The sequence below is a fragment of the Herpailurus yagouaroundi genome, unplaced genomic scaffold, assembly GCF_014898765.1.
Source record: "Herpailurus yagouaroundi ecotype Mexico unplaced genomic scaffold, PumYag 161, whole genome shotgun sequence".
In the NCBI taxonomy this organism is placed as follows: Eukaryota; Metazoa; Chordata; class Mammalia; order Carnivora; family Felidae; genus Herpailurus; species Herpailurus yagouaroundi.
In genome coordinates, this window is record NW_024412402.1 from 778,465 (window position 1) to 794,447 (window position 15,983).

A 15,983-nucleotide genomic window follows, 5' to 3' on the forward strand; every position below is an offset into this window, starting at 1 on the left:
TAGGATTGCATCAAACAGTATTGTATTTTGGCTAAGAATAATTTGGTCACAGGTTCCTCGGCTACCCCGTCTGCAAACCGATACGACGGAGCACTTAGCAGCAGGACGTGACACAAGACTGTAAGCCAGCACAGGTGTCAAAGCCTGGGGCAGGTGTGTTTTGGACAACCCGGATGCCATGTGTCTCTAAAGCATTTAGGATGACGTTTGAGGGATTAGTACCCAAGTAGTCAATATAATTTGTATAGAATTATTTTCCTGAGAAAAAGTAATTTTAAATATCCCTCAATTTAAATTTTGGTTGGCTGGCCATCCATGCGGGCATTTTCAAATGTTCCTTTTTGGTTAAAAAAAAAAAATATTCTAAGCTTTTGTTCCTCCTGACTCCTGATGCCTCTGAAATCTACATGAACCATTGGTTCCCTCAAGATTGTGCTGTATAGAGTAACATTTATGCTGGTGCGTTGTGAGGTGATACTGTTTTGTTTTGAAAGCCATTTGGCTGGACCTATGATTATAATTATTTTTACGAGTATTTAACTGCCATTCACAATCTAATGAAATTCCCAGAGAAATTTTACATCTTATTAAAATACAACAAAATAGTCTCCAAAGTTATTCTGGTCCCCAAAGTTAGAAAGCAGTACACACTTCCCAGAAGACTGAGTTTCTTTTCCCCAAGATGGGCTACCTCTATGACACTTTCTGACCCCTGGTGGGCTTAATTCTTTGAGAAAATGGTTTCTTTCAGTGGCTGCCATTTACGATTTTCTTTTCCTCACTGATTTGGATTGCATCACTGTGTCTGGAACACCTACATCACTTTGTGTGCAACTCACTGTTTTGGTGGGGTCTTAGAAGTATGAAAGCTCTCAGGAGGTCACTATTAAACCATTTATAGGCATTAGGTTTCGACTGACTGTACAGAATAGTCCTCAGCCTGTGTATCTCAGCTGTGCAAAAGGACAGTACTTGAAAAAGCACTAGGACATTGGCCAGCAGAGCACTGACCTGACATGGTTTGGGTTGCCATGGGAATTAACCCACCTGTTTACACATTCACGAAAAATTGGTATTTAGGAATCCCTCCTGAATGTAAACATGGTGTCTTTTCGTTGTAGAAAGCTTTCGGGTTACACGGAGCTGAGAGGTCAGGAGCTCCTTTTGAAAAGGGGGAGATGATAGTGATGACGTCTGTGGCAAGACTTACAGTACTAGTAGGATTTCCTCTTCAGGCTCTTACTTTAGAAAAACTTGAGCAGCCTCAAAACCAGCCATTTCGGGAGAAATGGTAGCACTTGTTTCTGTTAGTTTTAAGCTGAATAGCTGCAACACTGGGTTTAGAAGAGACTGGAGTATTTTACAATTAGTGTTTGAGATTGAGATGTGGCGTGGTAAGAATCTGCTGTAACTTCACACAGGCCAGTGCCAAGAATAACAGAACTGGCACGTTGCAGTCACTTAGGTGTTCTGATATAAATTCTTCTCTTTTAACGGGACACATATTTTATACATATTACTTGATATCAATTATTTATATGACACTGAAGCTAGGGTAACAGATTACGTATCAAGAAAGAAATTTGAGGATTTCCATTGACCTTTGGTTTTGAAGTCATAAAAGGAAACTCGATCACTGCCGTCCTTAGTTGATCGTTGCTTTTGACCTTCGTTTGTGTTTTTAATGCTTCTTAGTAAGTTATAATGTGTGTGTATTCATTATACGTTGGTGTTTATGGAATCTGGAAGGGCAACAGGGCAAGGAGTAATAACCCTGAATTGTAAACCCTATCGGGTCATTTAGATTGCCTTTTCTCCCCACTGTAGTCCCCTCCCACAGATGTGGTGCAATTTTGACAATCTTTTCACTTGAACCAAAGAGGTTATGTAAGCATAGCCTGAACAAATTAGGCATTTATTCCTGAGCTCAGCAATACATTATGCAGAATAAGGAACTGATTCTGAGAAGAATTCAGCATTATGTAAAAGCCCACAGAGTGGTTAATCTGTCAACCTCTGAGTTGTTCTAGAATGAAACACTTCAGCTATAGCTCCAGAAGAAACGAGGTTAATCTTAAACCGAGCTGTGGAAAAAATGGATTTTAATCCACATATAAGTTACATGGTACCCAACTCCGCTCTTTCTAGCTCACTGCTGCAATCGGATCTATTAATGGTGTACCACTTAGAGCAATACAGAGTGGAGAAAATATCTGATTAAAAAAATACTATATATTAGAAATAATATATATATATAATATATATATAGAAATATATATATATATATTATATATATATATATATAATATATAATGCTCCAGGATTAGTATAGCAAGCTGAAGGGTGTATTTTAAATTAAAGTAAGAGTAGATACAGGATAATGGATAAGTAGCCCGTGGTCGCTCAGTGACTTTTAGCCATGGTCTGCATTAAAAAAATACAAAGATAAAATGGAGAAGTGTGTTTATGTGTGATCAGAAAAAGAGGGGGCACTTTTTTTTTTTTTAATTTTTTTTTTCAACGTTTATTTATTTTTGGGACAGAGAGAGACAGAGCATGAACGGGGAAGGGGCAGAGAGAGAGGGAGACACAGAATCGGAAACAGGCTCCAGGCTCTGAGCCATCAGCCCAGAGCCCGATGCAGGGCTCGAACTCACGGACCGCAAGATCGTGACCTGGCTGAAGTCGGATGCTTAACCGACTGCGCCACCCAGGCGCCCCTGAAATTATGTTTTTTTACAGTAATCAGAACAGTATTAATTTTGAAATTTTCTCATAAAGGGAATCTTTTAAGTTTATTTATTTTGAGGGGAGGAGGGGCAGAGAGAGAGAGGAAGAGAGAGAATCCCAAGCAGGCTCCATGCTGCCAGCACAGAGCCCAGTGTGGTGCTCAATCTCAGCAACTGTGGGATCATGACCTAAGCCGAAATCAAGAGTCAGATGCTAAGCCACCCAGGCGCCCCAAGGGAATCTTTTAAGTCACCCATATAAATGATTGCTTCCAACTATCCCAGCCTCAGGGTCTCACTTTCTTGGCTGTGGACTTCACTGTGTACCTTCTTCCTTCCTTGGGCAGAAGACAGGGAAAGAATGTATTTGTCACACTCCCACCTTCTTGGGAGAACTTTTGAGAAATAAAAGTTACACCGAAGTCCTGACTGTAAAGCAACTGAGGGGAACAAAGAGTATTTTGCTGCCGTCATTAGGTAAATAAAGGCTCCCAATTAGCAAAAAATACTGTAAATTGGTTTTTTAAGTCATTCACACTTGATTAGTATCTCCGTCCACTGATTCATTTAGTGAGCACATACTGCTAATAATTCTAGTACTGTACCACATTTTTAATTCTTACTTTCTCTTTATTACAATTGTAATAAAGTACGAATCGCTATCCCATAGTACAGAGCAGGGCAAGAAGGCTTCGCAAGGTGAAGTACCTCATCCAGGGGCACACAGATATTTGAACGAGGCCCGCCTGACCTCAAAGCCGTTTCTCATCGTTTCTGCAGAGTCCTCATGTGTGACTGTGGTGAGGCATTGTGGGGGATATGACAGGAAACACGAGGTGGCCTCTGCTCTAAAGGAACCTACCACTTGCTAGGGAGAATGTGCTAGGCCCATGGACACAGAAGTCACAAGTAAGAAGGACTGTGATCGCCGACACACATGCATGTTACTGTATACATATGTACATAAATATGCACGCACGCATATGACGTGCACACACAAGCACACACACATGTGCACCTACACATACACATATTTTAAATTATTTTGTTCCCTGCGCTAAAACAAAACAGCAACAACAAACTGTTTCCACACCCTTGTTGAAATATGTTAGCCTGAAAGGTGTTCTAGGCAGTTTCCCGTGGGTGAGATTTTCAAGGCCACCCCTTGGGCCACTTCACTTTCATGAAGCTCGTCATCCAGAGCATGAGGCCAGGGATACTCAGTGTCAGTTTGAATTTCACTTCCTTAACTCTTGTATGTTTGTCTTTTGTTCCGAAGTGGAGGGGGCGGGGGGGGGTGCCCTCATGTTCCCCGTTGTTTTTGCCTCCTTATTAGGATGATCAGGTCAGCAGGGGTGGGCTTTCCCCATCCATTCTCAGAGGAAGGTACTTTCTCTCCTTTGCGTCTCTAACTAACACTCTGGGCGATTTCTTGGAGAGGACTGTCACACTGTTCTTGTTTTGATGGTCATTTTCCTTGCCAGACTGGAAGCTCTTTGTGGACAGGGATGGCATGTGATTTGCAGTGAAACTAAGCTCTTGACTCACATTCCCTTCTTCCCCCGGCCACGCCCTGTCCTGTCCTTCACAGCCTGTCTTCTCGTTTTGTATCTGTAAACTACCTTTCAGTGACCATCTGTCATTTTTCCCCCACAGATTCACTTCCAATCTCTTTCCTGCAACTACTCTAGGTCTTTAACTCAACAGAAATTAATTTATTCATAATACTGAGAACATCCTCTACCCTGCTCCTGACGGTTACTACACATTTTTAAAAATTCTCTTATGCAGTGAATCCATAACAGTAACAGGCCCACTGCTTCTCCCCCTAGAACATTTTGAGGCCTATGATGGATGATGACTTTCTTTTATTTATAGATTTACTTTTCATTCTCTTTAAAATATTTTTATCTACACTAAAAGTTTATATTTGAGATTATGTTTAAATAGTCTTTTTAGTTTCTTTTTAAAAATGCTTTTTAAATGTCAAAGTATAATGTGTTTGTTGATTGCCTTATAAATAAGTCAATGTAAGTATTCTCCAAACAGAAAAACAAAAAATCTGAATCTTAAAAATAAGTTTTATAAAAAAAATAAGTTTTGGGGCGCCTGGGTGGCACAGTTGGTTAAGCGTCCGACTTCAGCCAGGTCACGATCTCGCGGTCCGTGAGTTCGAGCCCCGCGTCGGGCTCTGGGCTGATGGCTCAGAGCCTGGAGCCTGTTTCAGATTCTGTGTCTCCCTCTCTCTCTGCCCCTTCCCCGTTCATGCTCTGTCTCTCTCTGTCCCAAAAATAAATAAAAACGTTGAAAAGAAAAAAATAAATAAAAAATAATAATAATAAGTTTTATAAAATGTATGTATTTAAGCATCAAATTTTTATAGAGTAGTGAGTCATCAATAAATCAAGATAAGCCCATGCCTCCTTTTCTTTGAAATGAAAAAAGGATATTGCTTCTCGGCCTTTTGGCTAATATCAAGTGAAATGAAAAAAGGATAAGCCATTATTTATTGTTTTCATTTTTTTAAATATTTAATTTATTTTTGAGACAGAGAGAGACAGAGCATGAGCGGGGGAGGGGCAGAGAGAGAGGGAGACACAGAATCCGAAGCAGGCTCCAGGCTCCCAGCCGTCAGCACAGAGCCCGACACGGGGCTCGAACTCACAAACCGCGAGATCATGACCTGAGCAGAAATTGGCCGCTTGATCGACTGAGCCACCCAGGCGCCCCAGTATTGTTTTAGTTATCCCTCCGTCCGCTCTTGGTCTCTACGCCCTCAGATAAAATTTCCCTGGAAAGTAAAAACAGTGCCCTTTGCTATAGCAATAGAATTTGAAATAGTGCCAATCCATGATAAGTTTATACCCACTACTTTTCAAAGGCAGTGTTATCTCTTCAGATAAATAATGATGGAAAAGACCAGGGGACCCACCTGCCAGACGGAGCACTGGGTCTCACCGCTGTTCAAGGCGGGGAATTATTCTTGTTCTTCTAAGGGCCCACAAATAGTTTCTTTGTGATTTACTATTACCAGTCCACGCATCAAGTCTACTCCAGTTTCTCTTGCTACTAGGAAGCTCATTGTAGAGAGAGGCCCATTTACTAGGCCAAACCTCTATTGACAAGTTAATTCCCAATTGATTGCCAGTAGCCCTAGTTAGGACCTCAATAGAATATTTTTTTCTAAAAATTTTCTTCTTCTTTTTTTTTTAATGTTTATTTATTTTTGAAACAGAGAGAGACAGAGCATGAACAGGGGAGGGTCAGAGAGAGGGAGACACAGAATCTGAAACAGGCTCCAGGTTCCAAGCTGTCAGCACAGAGCCCGACGCGGGGCTTGAACTCACGAACTGTGAGATCATGACCTGAGCTGAAGTCGGACGCTTAACCGACTGAGCCACCCAGGCGCCCATTTTCTAAAATTTTTCAAACATCGTTTTAGAAAATGAATGAAATGTTGGAAACATTGAGCGGTTTGTTGTTCTCTACGGCCACTCAGATGAAAAGTGTTTTGTTTAGGCAACTATGGTTTGAATCAAGAACTGTGATTATTTTATGTGTCCTTCCTCACCAGTAGTGTACTTCTTATTTATTACAGGATTTCTTCAAGCAAGAATTAACTTTCACTAGCAAACTCATTGAAACTGTTCAAAATAAGCCACTTTTCTCTTATTATTCCAAAAGAAGACGTCAGTCACAAACTTAAGATGATGGCGTAGTGTTGCACCACAGGTACCCACACCCCCTCAGCCCGCAGGCTGGGGCTACGTGGTTCTAGGCGATTCTCCTGCTTCAACGGTCCCATCCCTGCTGAGTAGATTCCTCTAACAAAGCACCACAAGACAGGAGCTCTCTTTTATCTGGTGTTAGAGATATGATCCATTTTGAATAACTTACTTTGGATGGCTATTCTGGTTCAAGCTAGGGAATGAATGTGAAATAATAAAAGCGACCCTAATTGGCTTGTGGAAAAACACCGCTGTGACCTCAACCATAAACTTCACTCTAGAACATACCAATAAATGGTTGTAATAGAAAAAATTGGAAATGAAACGTGTAAGTAGTTCTTATTATTAAATCAGCTTTTCCCAGTGCTTGTGCAACACATTGATGTTAGTTAGGAAGCCACAGTAAGTCCTTCTGGAACACTCTCAATATGCTGTGATTAAAAAAAGAAACAACGGGATCAAACACAAAAACTGCTGTCTATGCATGTGGCTATTAAAACAGGGGCTAGTTTTAATCTGGATTTTCTTCCAGTAGTCTTGAGAATTTTGTGGCTGTTCCTACAAAATGTAGTAGATCCTTTCAGTAGTAAGTTGAGAATCTTCCATCACAAGTAAGAAAACAAAGTCTAGCGTTATGAAGAAAAAAAGCGAAAGACTCCCCTACCTAAAATTAAGCTTCTCATTTTGATGATTTAGGCCAGGAGGGAAAAAAAACAAGCAGAATTATAAAGCCCCTGAATATAGAGTTCGGATGGTGGAGAGGGTGTGGCTGTAATTCTCATTCAAAGAGTAGGAACAGAACTTCCTTTCTTTTCTCCTAAACCAGCCACTGGTGGACTTAAAAAGCATTTAAAGATCCATTTCTTAACTTCTTCCTTTTCAGGGTAGACATGCCAAATGAACTTACGAACATTCTCCCAAAATATTTAATTATGTTTATTCTCCCTGGACCGTCAGGAGTTTTTGCATAAACTTTACGATTTAGGGACTTCAACAGGTCCAAACGTTCCAAAAGTGAGCCCCTGACAACAGCTGATGGTGAAGAACAGTCATCCTATGGAAGCTTTGCTGATCTGGTCCTTTCTCGCAGAAATAAGTTGGAGGTGGTGTCTGTCATCAAAACGAGGCTTCCAAAGTAAAAGGCACCACTGGCATTTCCATCTCTGAAATCTCTGCCTTAGGTTTATGATCTAATTACAGAATAAATTATATCTGTCAAAATACTGTTTGATCTAATGATTTGGCTTGAAAAAATATATAGTATGTAGATAGCAGAGCAAGGAAATATACAGTGCTAGCACAGCAAGCTGGCCTTTTAATGAAATACTTGTGGGTGTCTGGGCCCATTAGGAAAAGAGCTAAAATATATTCTTAATAAATAATTATCAGGACTCCTGGCCTAGAAATTACAAACAGGTAAAGAAGCAGTGTATAAATTTCACTCCGTGATGGAAGTGGGCATTTCTCTTTCACAACCTGTGACACTGGTTGTGTGGCTGCGTGAGAGGGATGTGACAGACCCCAGAGAGGGCCGAGCCCTGAGACATGAGGCAGCATCAGCCCGTCGCTGGAGATCTCCGACTACGACGGGTCTCCCTGTCTTTGACAGTGTGAGCCTCAGGGGAGCTGGAAACAGAAGAGATCAGAGCAAACAGAACATGATGTCTTTTCTCTCCTTTTATGTAAGACTGCCTTAATGCAAAACAGTTCCCCAGGCGTTTTCTTCTCATGGGCAAGGAGGCAGCGGGAGAAATCACAGATGGGCTAGATGCCACTGTCCACGTGGACACCTCCTGCCCCTCAGAGGACACGGCTAGGCCTCAAGCCACGTCTCTGCATGGATCTGATGGAGACGTTGTATGAGGGAAACTTTCTAGTTTAATTTGAGCTGTAAAATGGTCTGGTGCCTCGTACCCTAAGCAGAGTAAATACAAAGGTACCCCTGACTGATCAGAACCCTTTGTCCCCAAGAACCTGACTGTCATGGAGTCCTGGCTCGCGGACTACGAGGCTTCATCTGAGGAGCCGGCCCACGTGCTGTAAGCAAGCTCCCTGGGCCCCAGAAGGACCGGTCACGGGAAGCTTTTATCCTCGACTTCGTCACAGGAATAAAGCCGACCAGTAACAGCAATACCAGCTGGCCCATCACCAGCTAACAAAGATATGCTCAATCCTCTCTGCTGGCATAGCTATCTAGTAGTTGGAAAACGGAAATTTTTTTTTCCGAGAAAGCTCAAGTTTCATAAAATTTCTCATGCATCTAATTAAGATGTTCCACTAAATTTATATTTAGGTTACCTTTTTTTTTTTTAAAATCATAATAGATCTTAGGATGTATGTGACTAAAACAGCTGAATTTCAGACTTTAAAAGGTAGTAAATCCATTTTTTTATCTTTCCGCAGAAGCTAACTGACTTCACATAGAAATCTTATATACACTCTTGTAATGGCTTTTGGTGATCATTTATACATTTTAATTGTTATAGCCTTTTTTATTAAACAAAATAAAATGTACTTATACAAAAAATGAAAATATACTTAGTGAAAATTGAAAGTAAAAAGTACTCATTATTCCTTTACCCATTAATACCACTGTTAACATCTGAATGTATCCAGTGTCTTTTTCTCCTTGTTCAGACAGCACCATTAGATTTTTTTTAACAGTTTCCTTTTTTTTTTTACTTTTTAAAGTTTATTTATTTGAGAGAGAGCAAAAGCAGGAGAGGGGCAGAGAGAAGGAGAGACAGAATCCCAAGCAGGCTTGGGATCAACACAGAGCCCAGTAATACAGGGCTAGAACTCCCAAGCCATGAGATCATGACCTGAGCTGAGATCAAGAGTCAGACACTTAACTGACCGAGCCACCCAGGTACCCCAGCATTAGAGTTTTCTAAAACATAAAGTCGATCATTTCATGTATGTCTCTTCCTAATTTTTCCTATTTGTAAGCATATCATGACATTTTCTCACATTACTTGATATCCTAGAACATAATTCCATTACCTACAAAGGATTCCGTTGTGTTGTCTTATTGTAGCAGTTTGGTTACTTACTGTTTCCTCCACTCCCTATGCATTTATATGATACAGATTCCAAGCCCTTGTACACATTAGCCTACTAGAATTTTTATTTTTAACACAGGCTGTTCAAGACATTAGAGCCAGAGCAATTAAGCAAAGGAACACAATCAAGGTGACGGTTCATATTCACGGATGGATCACATCACTAAGGCTACTAGTTAACAACTCTCATTCACCTGCGTGACCCCGGATCACCTTAGGGTAGGGCTGGAGGGAATCAGTGAACATTTGAGAAAAAGAAACATCTTTTAGAAATGACACTGACAGGAAGTTCTATAAATAATTCTGCCTCCTAGGAATGCACGGTATGCAGACGTAGATTGAGTATAAGTTCCTGGACGAGAAGTCCTCTTTACCTCTGTAGCTTGAGTCATGTTGACACTCTAAACAGTGTCATGAAGTAGGAGACATTCACATATTAAAAATAAAATAAGGGGCGCCTGGGTGGCTCAGCTGGTTAAACGTCCAGCTTCATCTCAGGTCATGATCTCGTGGTTCGCGAGTTCGAGCCCCACATGAGGCTCTGTGGTGACAGCTCAGAGCCTGGAGCCTGCTTCGGATTCTGTCTCCCTCTCTCTCTGCCCCTACACTATTCACACTCTGTCTCACTCTCACTCTCTGTGTCAAAAAATAAACATTTAAAAAAGTTAAAAATAAAAGTCAGCATAAAACACAAGTCCACATGTGCCAGAGATGTAAGGACACGATCGGTGACTAGATACTTCCTGGTTTGTTGAGGAATTACTGGGCTGCTCTAAGGCGAACTTTGTTTAACGGGAGCCGAGAACAAGCTTGTCAAGAGGTGGAGTCAGGGGAAGGTTTAAATCAGAGAAGGTTGACGAACTGAAGGTCACCCTACTTGTTCAATGAACTTGCCTTCTGACAAGCGCGAGAAGCGGCGGCAGAGAAGACAGGTGGCACACAACCGAGTCCTCCTCAAGGGGGACAACGGCGCCTAATGGAAAGCAGACAGGCGGGGGAAAGAATCAGAGCGAGGGAAGAGTCAAAGCAGCCACTAGGGAGGGGCTGCACACGGAGCAGGGCCAGCTGAGGGGCTGTGTACAGCGGCAGGAGGCGAGTTCAGCCATGGCTCGTTCTTCCCCGTGGCTACGGGAGAGGCAACTCCAAAACACAGACGTACTGTTTACATGGTACTGATTCACTTTCATGAGGTTTTTAGGCAAAGGTAAGAAAAGAAAGGATTCTTGGCTGTGTGTCCCCCTTCGGTGTTTGGAATATCAAATTCAACCAGAATACAGGGCCTTCTAGAGTTGCCTGCAGTCATAGTTAGTGCATCCTCACAGACCGTGGGCTTCCCCCCCAAAAATGGGTTTTGTAGCTGTGCCAAGTAAAATAACACGGGAGCAGGGAAACGAATATGACTGCAAACCCAGAAGTCTAATGGTTGATTTTTTTCTGGGCTTTTCCTGCTGGTGGTGGCCGCTTTCCATTCTCTTCCAGAGTTCTATTGGAAGGGTGCTGTCTTTTGTCTTTGACAGAATGTTGTTCCAGGTGTGCCTGTATTTTTACTGTAAATTTTTGTGGCGCTGCCTAAAATTTGTAATGAGGAAGCTGACTGGAAGATGTGAACTGCAACGGATCTGTTACAGTACCAAGCCTGGGGCTTCTAGAACCATGAAAATCGGTAAGTATGAAACAAAGAAGTGAGCAGAATGTAAGCTTGATGGGATTGTGGGTGCAGCACGTTATATTTGCGTATGGCAATTTCTTCTGATAGAGAGGGAGAGAGAGAGGGAGAGCGCACACACATGCACAGGGGAGGGGCAGAGGGAGAGGGAGAGGGAGAGAATCCCAAGCAGGCTCCGTGCCCAGCACAGAGCTCGTTACAGGGCTCACTCTCCTGACCATGAGACCATGACCTGAGCCAAAATCAAGAGTTAGACACTTAAGTGACTGAGCCACCCAGGTACCCCTGTTTTTAGTAATTTTAAGCCCCTTGTAAATGTCATTTTTTCATGGCTTTTTTATTGTCACTTCTACAGAAACATCACTGAGGGATTCAAAAAGTAAGGTAAGTGAAACCGTTTCTGTATTTTTCAACAACTTTTCACTTGGAGGCTTACCTCCATCATCAAAAAGTAAACGTTTTAACAAACAAATATATACCAATGGCAATGCAAACTGAGAAAAAAGATTGGTTTGCTCATTACAAGCCATTACACTCTTGATGACACAAGGGCAGCCACTGAATGTAAATTTCTAGGCAGATTTATGACGCAGTATTACTTCACTGTTGAATTCGTCCTCTTTTTTAAAAAGTTTATTTTTTGAGAGAGAGGTAGGGTGAGCGTGAGCAGGGGAGAGGCAAAGCAAGAGGGAGAGAGAGAATCCCAAGCAGGCTCCACACCATCAGCACAGAGCCTGATGTGGGGCTTGAACTCATGAAACATGAGATCATGACTGAGCCGAAATCAAGAGTCGGAATGTTAACTGAGCAACCCAGATGACCCAAATCACTTAAATTATACTCAAAATTTCCAAAGAAAATCAGAGAAGCCACTATGCTAGCTACCACAGCATACAGTTAAGCATCCACATAAAAGAGAAAAATCTGGGGTTTTTTTCAAGATTCTTGAATATTATTACTTAATTTGATATTCTTAAGACTATGTGCTTTACTCACTCATAGGCATACTGCCCATTAACAATGGAAACCATATACACTGGGTCAGAAAAATAAGCTATAATGTTTCAATATAAAGATCTTGAAAAAAAATTAAATAGGACAAAAAACTTATGTATTTCTGTTTTATGTGAATTATCTTAATCAGGAAAATTGCACTCCCCCTATTGTGAAAATGTCTGATTTTCTAGAATCCAAACACTAAATCAATTTTTGCTTTTAGCTTAGTTCTAGCTTAGTCTTATTTAGAAGTTCTAAGCAAATACTTGAAGCTCCCCATCTAAAGAGACCCCGCTTAAGCCACTGATGCTCGTGACAAGGGAACTGACTGAAATGTGTTTTCCAGCTGCTGCAGACTTCCGTGAGTGTTCACCCTGATGCTATTGAAAAAACTATAGAAGACATCATGGAACTGAAAAAAATTAACCCCGACATAAATCCACAGTAAGAATGTATTTATGATGTAAACACAGAGCGCAGGGCACGCATTGAGTACTTCTGTAGAGCCGAGCTCGCTGGCATGCTCTCCCTCTCTGTGCCCCACACCCACAATCATCTGCAATGTTTTTGACTTTCAGATGAAAAATAAGGGGGGAAAGGTGCCTTTTTCATATTTGTAAACAGCAGCAACTCTGTAGTTTGTCATGATTTATGCGTAGGCTTCTGAGATGCCATGAATGTGAGAAATCTGATGGATGCCCTACTATCAGAAGATGAAATCAGGGGAGCCCATTTAGCAGCAGTCGCTCCGTGCGATGCCTATTTTCAATGAACAGTAAATGTTCACCTTGTAAATGTGCCTAAGTGGATCTGCTCCATCAAAAATATTCCTCCAGTTTATGACAGGCTGATAATGTTGGCGACGGGTCTTAATGCTTGTCAAGGAGACTGGCGTGTGTGGGAGGGATAGATGGTTTTTATATGAAGCCTTTAGAACTTTGTGATTTAGTCATCTTATCTTGGAAATATTAAAATGCATTTGGCATCGTACGTGATGTTTAAAATTAGCTTTATATTTTCCATCGGGTACAGGAGTTTCTCCGTGAAATTTTGGGCTAAGGATGTTGGGTAGAAGAAGTTCTGGTGCAGGTATATTTAGAGACAGTTTAGGTAGGTAACAATCAACCTGTCTTTCGGATGGGATAGGCGGGAACTTCGCACGTTATGGCTGAGAAAGGCTTTTAATTGCTAAAGACGGGGAGCTGTGGTTGAAGGGCATGTCAGAGTGCGCTCTGTATAGGTCTGTCTCTTGGAGGGATTCTGGGGACTAATGGGGGCTCATCACAAAATTCCATCTCCACATGGTCTCCAGAGCATCCTTCCGCAGACACTTCAGCTAATTGGGTGTCTGTTCCTTATTCAGTCATGAAGGGTGATTTAATTATACGGCAAATGTCTTTTTGAAACCTCTGACACATATTTTATTTCTTTGGGAAGGTAATAAGAAGGCAATTCATTATTAAACGAAGTTGAACCAAAAATTTAAGAGTGCGGTTGGGCATGAGGGATATGCGACTCACAATCATATTTGGAGACTGGGTTAGATTTAATAGCAGATCTTCTCTGTCTCTTCTGTGAAAGTTAGGTTTCATTCCAGAAGCATTTCCTTGCCCTCTATTCTTGTGATTTCCTTTGGGGGGGGGGAACCCTCATAAGCCGTAGCATGTGTGTTTACATCTCGGTATGGGCTTCAGTGCTTTTTTCTACACTGACATGACAAAATGTGATTTTTAGAAATTCAATTTCTGGAAAAAATCAGGAAATAGAAAAGGCTGAAGGAAATATTTTCTAATCTGTCAAGCCATTACTTCCGCACGTCTTTTTTTGGTTTTAATTCCAGGGTAGTTAACATCCAATGTCCTATCAGTTTCAGGTGTACATTTTTTCGGTTGGTCTCATTTTTTCCCTTTGTTTGGTTTCTTAAATTCCATATACGAGTGAAACCATATGGTATTTGTCTTTCTCTGACTCTTTTAAAAGTTTGCTTGTTTATTTTGAGAGAGAGAAAGCAGGGGAGGAGCAGAGAAAGAGGGGGTCCCGAGAAGGCTCCACACTTTTAGCGCAGAGCCTGACATGGGCTCAATCCCATGAACTCTGGGATCATGACCCAAGCTGAGATCAAGAGTCAGACGCTTAACCGACTGAGCCACCCAGGCGCCCCTCTCTGACTTATTTCACTTAGCATTATACTCTGTAGATGCATCCATGTTGTTGCAAATGGCAAGATCTCATCCCTTTTATGGCTGAGTAATACTCCACTGTCCGGATACCACATGTTCTTTATCCCTTCATCTGCAGGTGGACCCTTGGGCTGCTTCTGTAACTTTAACCACATTTGGTTTTAATTACATTTTTTTTTTCAAGTTGAAAAATGACCACAGTAAACATGGAATCGGCTCCTCTTGCTCCATCCCGTTTTACTTCTCTCGCTCTCTTCCTCCAAATTAACTCTCCTCCCAGGCCTACGCTGATTCTCAAGGTGACCAGTGCCACTGTGCCCTTTTCCTAAATTTAAATCTGATTCGGTTTTCTTGGTGCTGTGGTAACGAATAATTATAATGGCCATTTCACTGAACATTCAGTTTTATTTAAGTTTCGCATTTGGGTTATCTGACCCTGTACTCCAAGTATGGAATAGGTATGCCACCCTAAGATGTGACATTCTCTGTGGCTCCCAGTGTTAAACAATCTTTGAGCCACAAAAGTGAATGACCGTAAAGAAACTTACCAGGAATGCATAAATGTGAAACCCTACCTTTAGATTTAAAAACGCCATCAAACAAGCATGGGAGAATAATTTGCACGACAGTAGTTTACGTGAACAAGGATCTTGGTGACTATTTAGCCACCTGTTGGACAAATTTGTTCTGTGACTACTTAAGGAGATGGTGTTTCACCTGCTGTGTTGTGATCACAGAAAGTAGCTAGTGATCCTCTGTGTATCACACTTGCCGGACTGTTTTCTGTCTGGGTGATATGTTTTAAGGGGGCCGTTATTCAAACAGTATCCATTCAGAGAAGACTGAATGTGCAAGATGGTAAAACATGTGAAAACCGTGTCCCATGAGAGGGAACTGAAGGAAGAGGGCACTTTTTTTTAGCACTGAAGATCAGACTACAAGGGAGAATCGCTGTCTTAAACAGTCGTGGCAGGGGAAAGTTGGAAATTAATTTCCTCAGAGAACAAGCTTTGAACCACCTGGTAATAAGGAAGGCACATTTTGTTTCAGCGTGAGAAAAAGGCTTCAGACAAAGAGCGAGTCAGAATGGAGTGGCAAGTTGTGTAGTCAGCTTTTCCTCTTGGCTTTGCCTCATCTGCCAGGGATGCTCCCAAGAAGAAGCGCTTTTGTCGTTTTGTGTTGTTGTTGTGAATTTTCTTACCGCTGCGGGCTGACACTCTCTCACACACGTGTAAGGTGCTTCTGACTACAGCCGCCTGGTGGGGGGCAGGGCTAATGGGTCCCTACGAACTCATGATCACTTATATTTTCTACATCTTACTTAAATCACCTGCAAAAAGAACTCCCTTGTTTTTTAAACCATATTGTTGCAACTTGGCTTAAGAAATGGCCAGAATGAGACGAAACTTTTAGCCAAGTTCTTCAACTGTCTATCCATGTGGAGCTTTGGTAAGAAACTGTGCTTCTACTCAAGTAAGAAGTGGTTATGAGACCAGCACAGGAAATGTTACATTCCTTTATTTTTCTAAATAAACTAAGTATGGCTCTATGTTGAAAGAAAAAAAAGAAGAAGGAAAGGAAAGGAAAGGAAAGGAAAGGAAAGGAAAGGAAAGGAAAGGAAA

General features: G+C 41.6%; 1 protein-coding gene across 3 annotated transcripts in view; it reads left to right on the forward strand.

The window, feature by feature from the left end:
- Positions 1 to 15,983, forward strand: part of ELMOD1 (ELMO domain containing 1) — a 65,488-nt gene that overhangs the window by 25,129 nt on the left and 24,376 nt on the right. For 2 of the 3 annotated variants that reach the window (XM_040482874.1, XM_040482875.1), the window contains exons 2-4: positions 10,999 to 11,182; positions 11,541 to 11,569; positions 12,528 to 12,625. In XM_040482874.1, the coding sequence (XP_040338808.1) occupies positions 11,038 to 11,182; positions 11,541 to 11,569; positions 12,528 to 12,625 (272 nt within the window). In that variant the 5' untranslated portion in view covers positions 10,999 to 11,037. The remainder of the gene's footprint in view (positions 1 to 10,998; positions 11,183 to 11,540; positions 11,570 to 12,527; positions 12,626 to 15,983) is intronic. The other variant, XM_040482877.1, reaches the window with a different exon arrangement.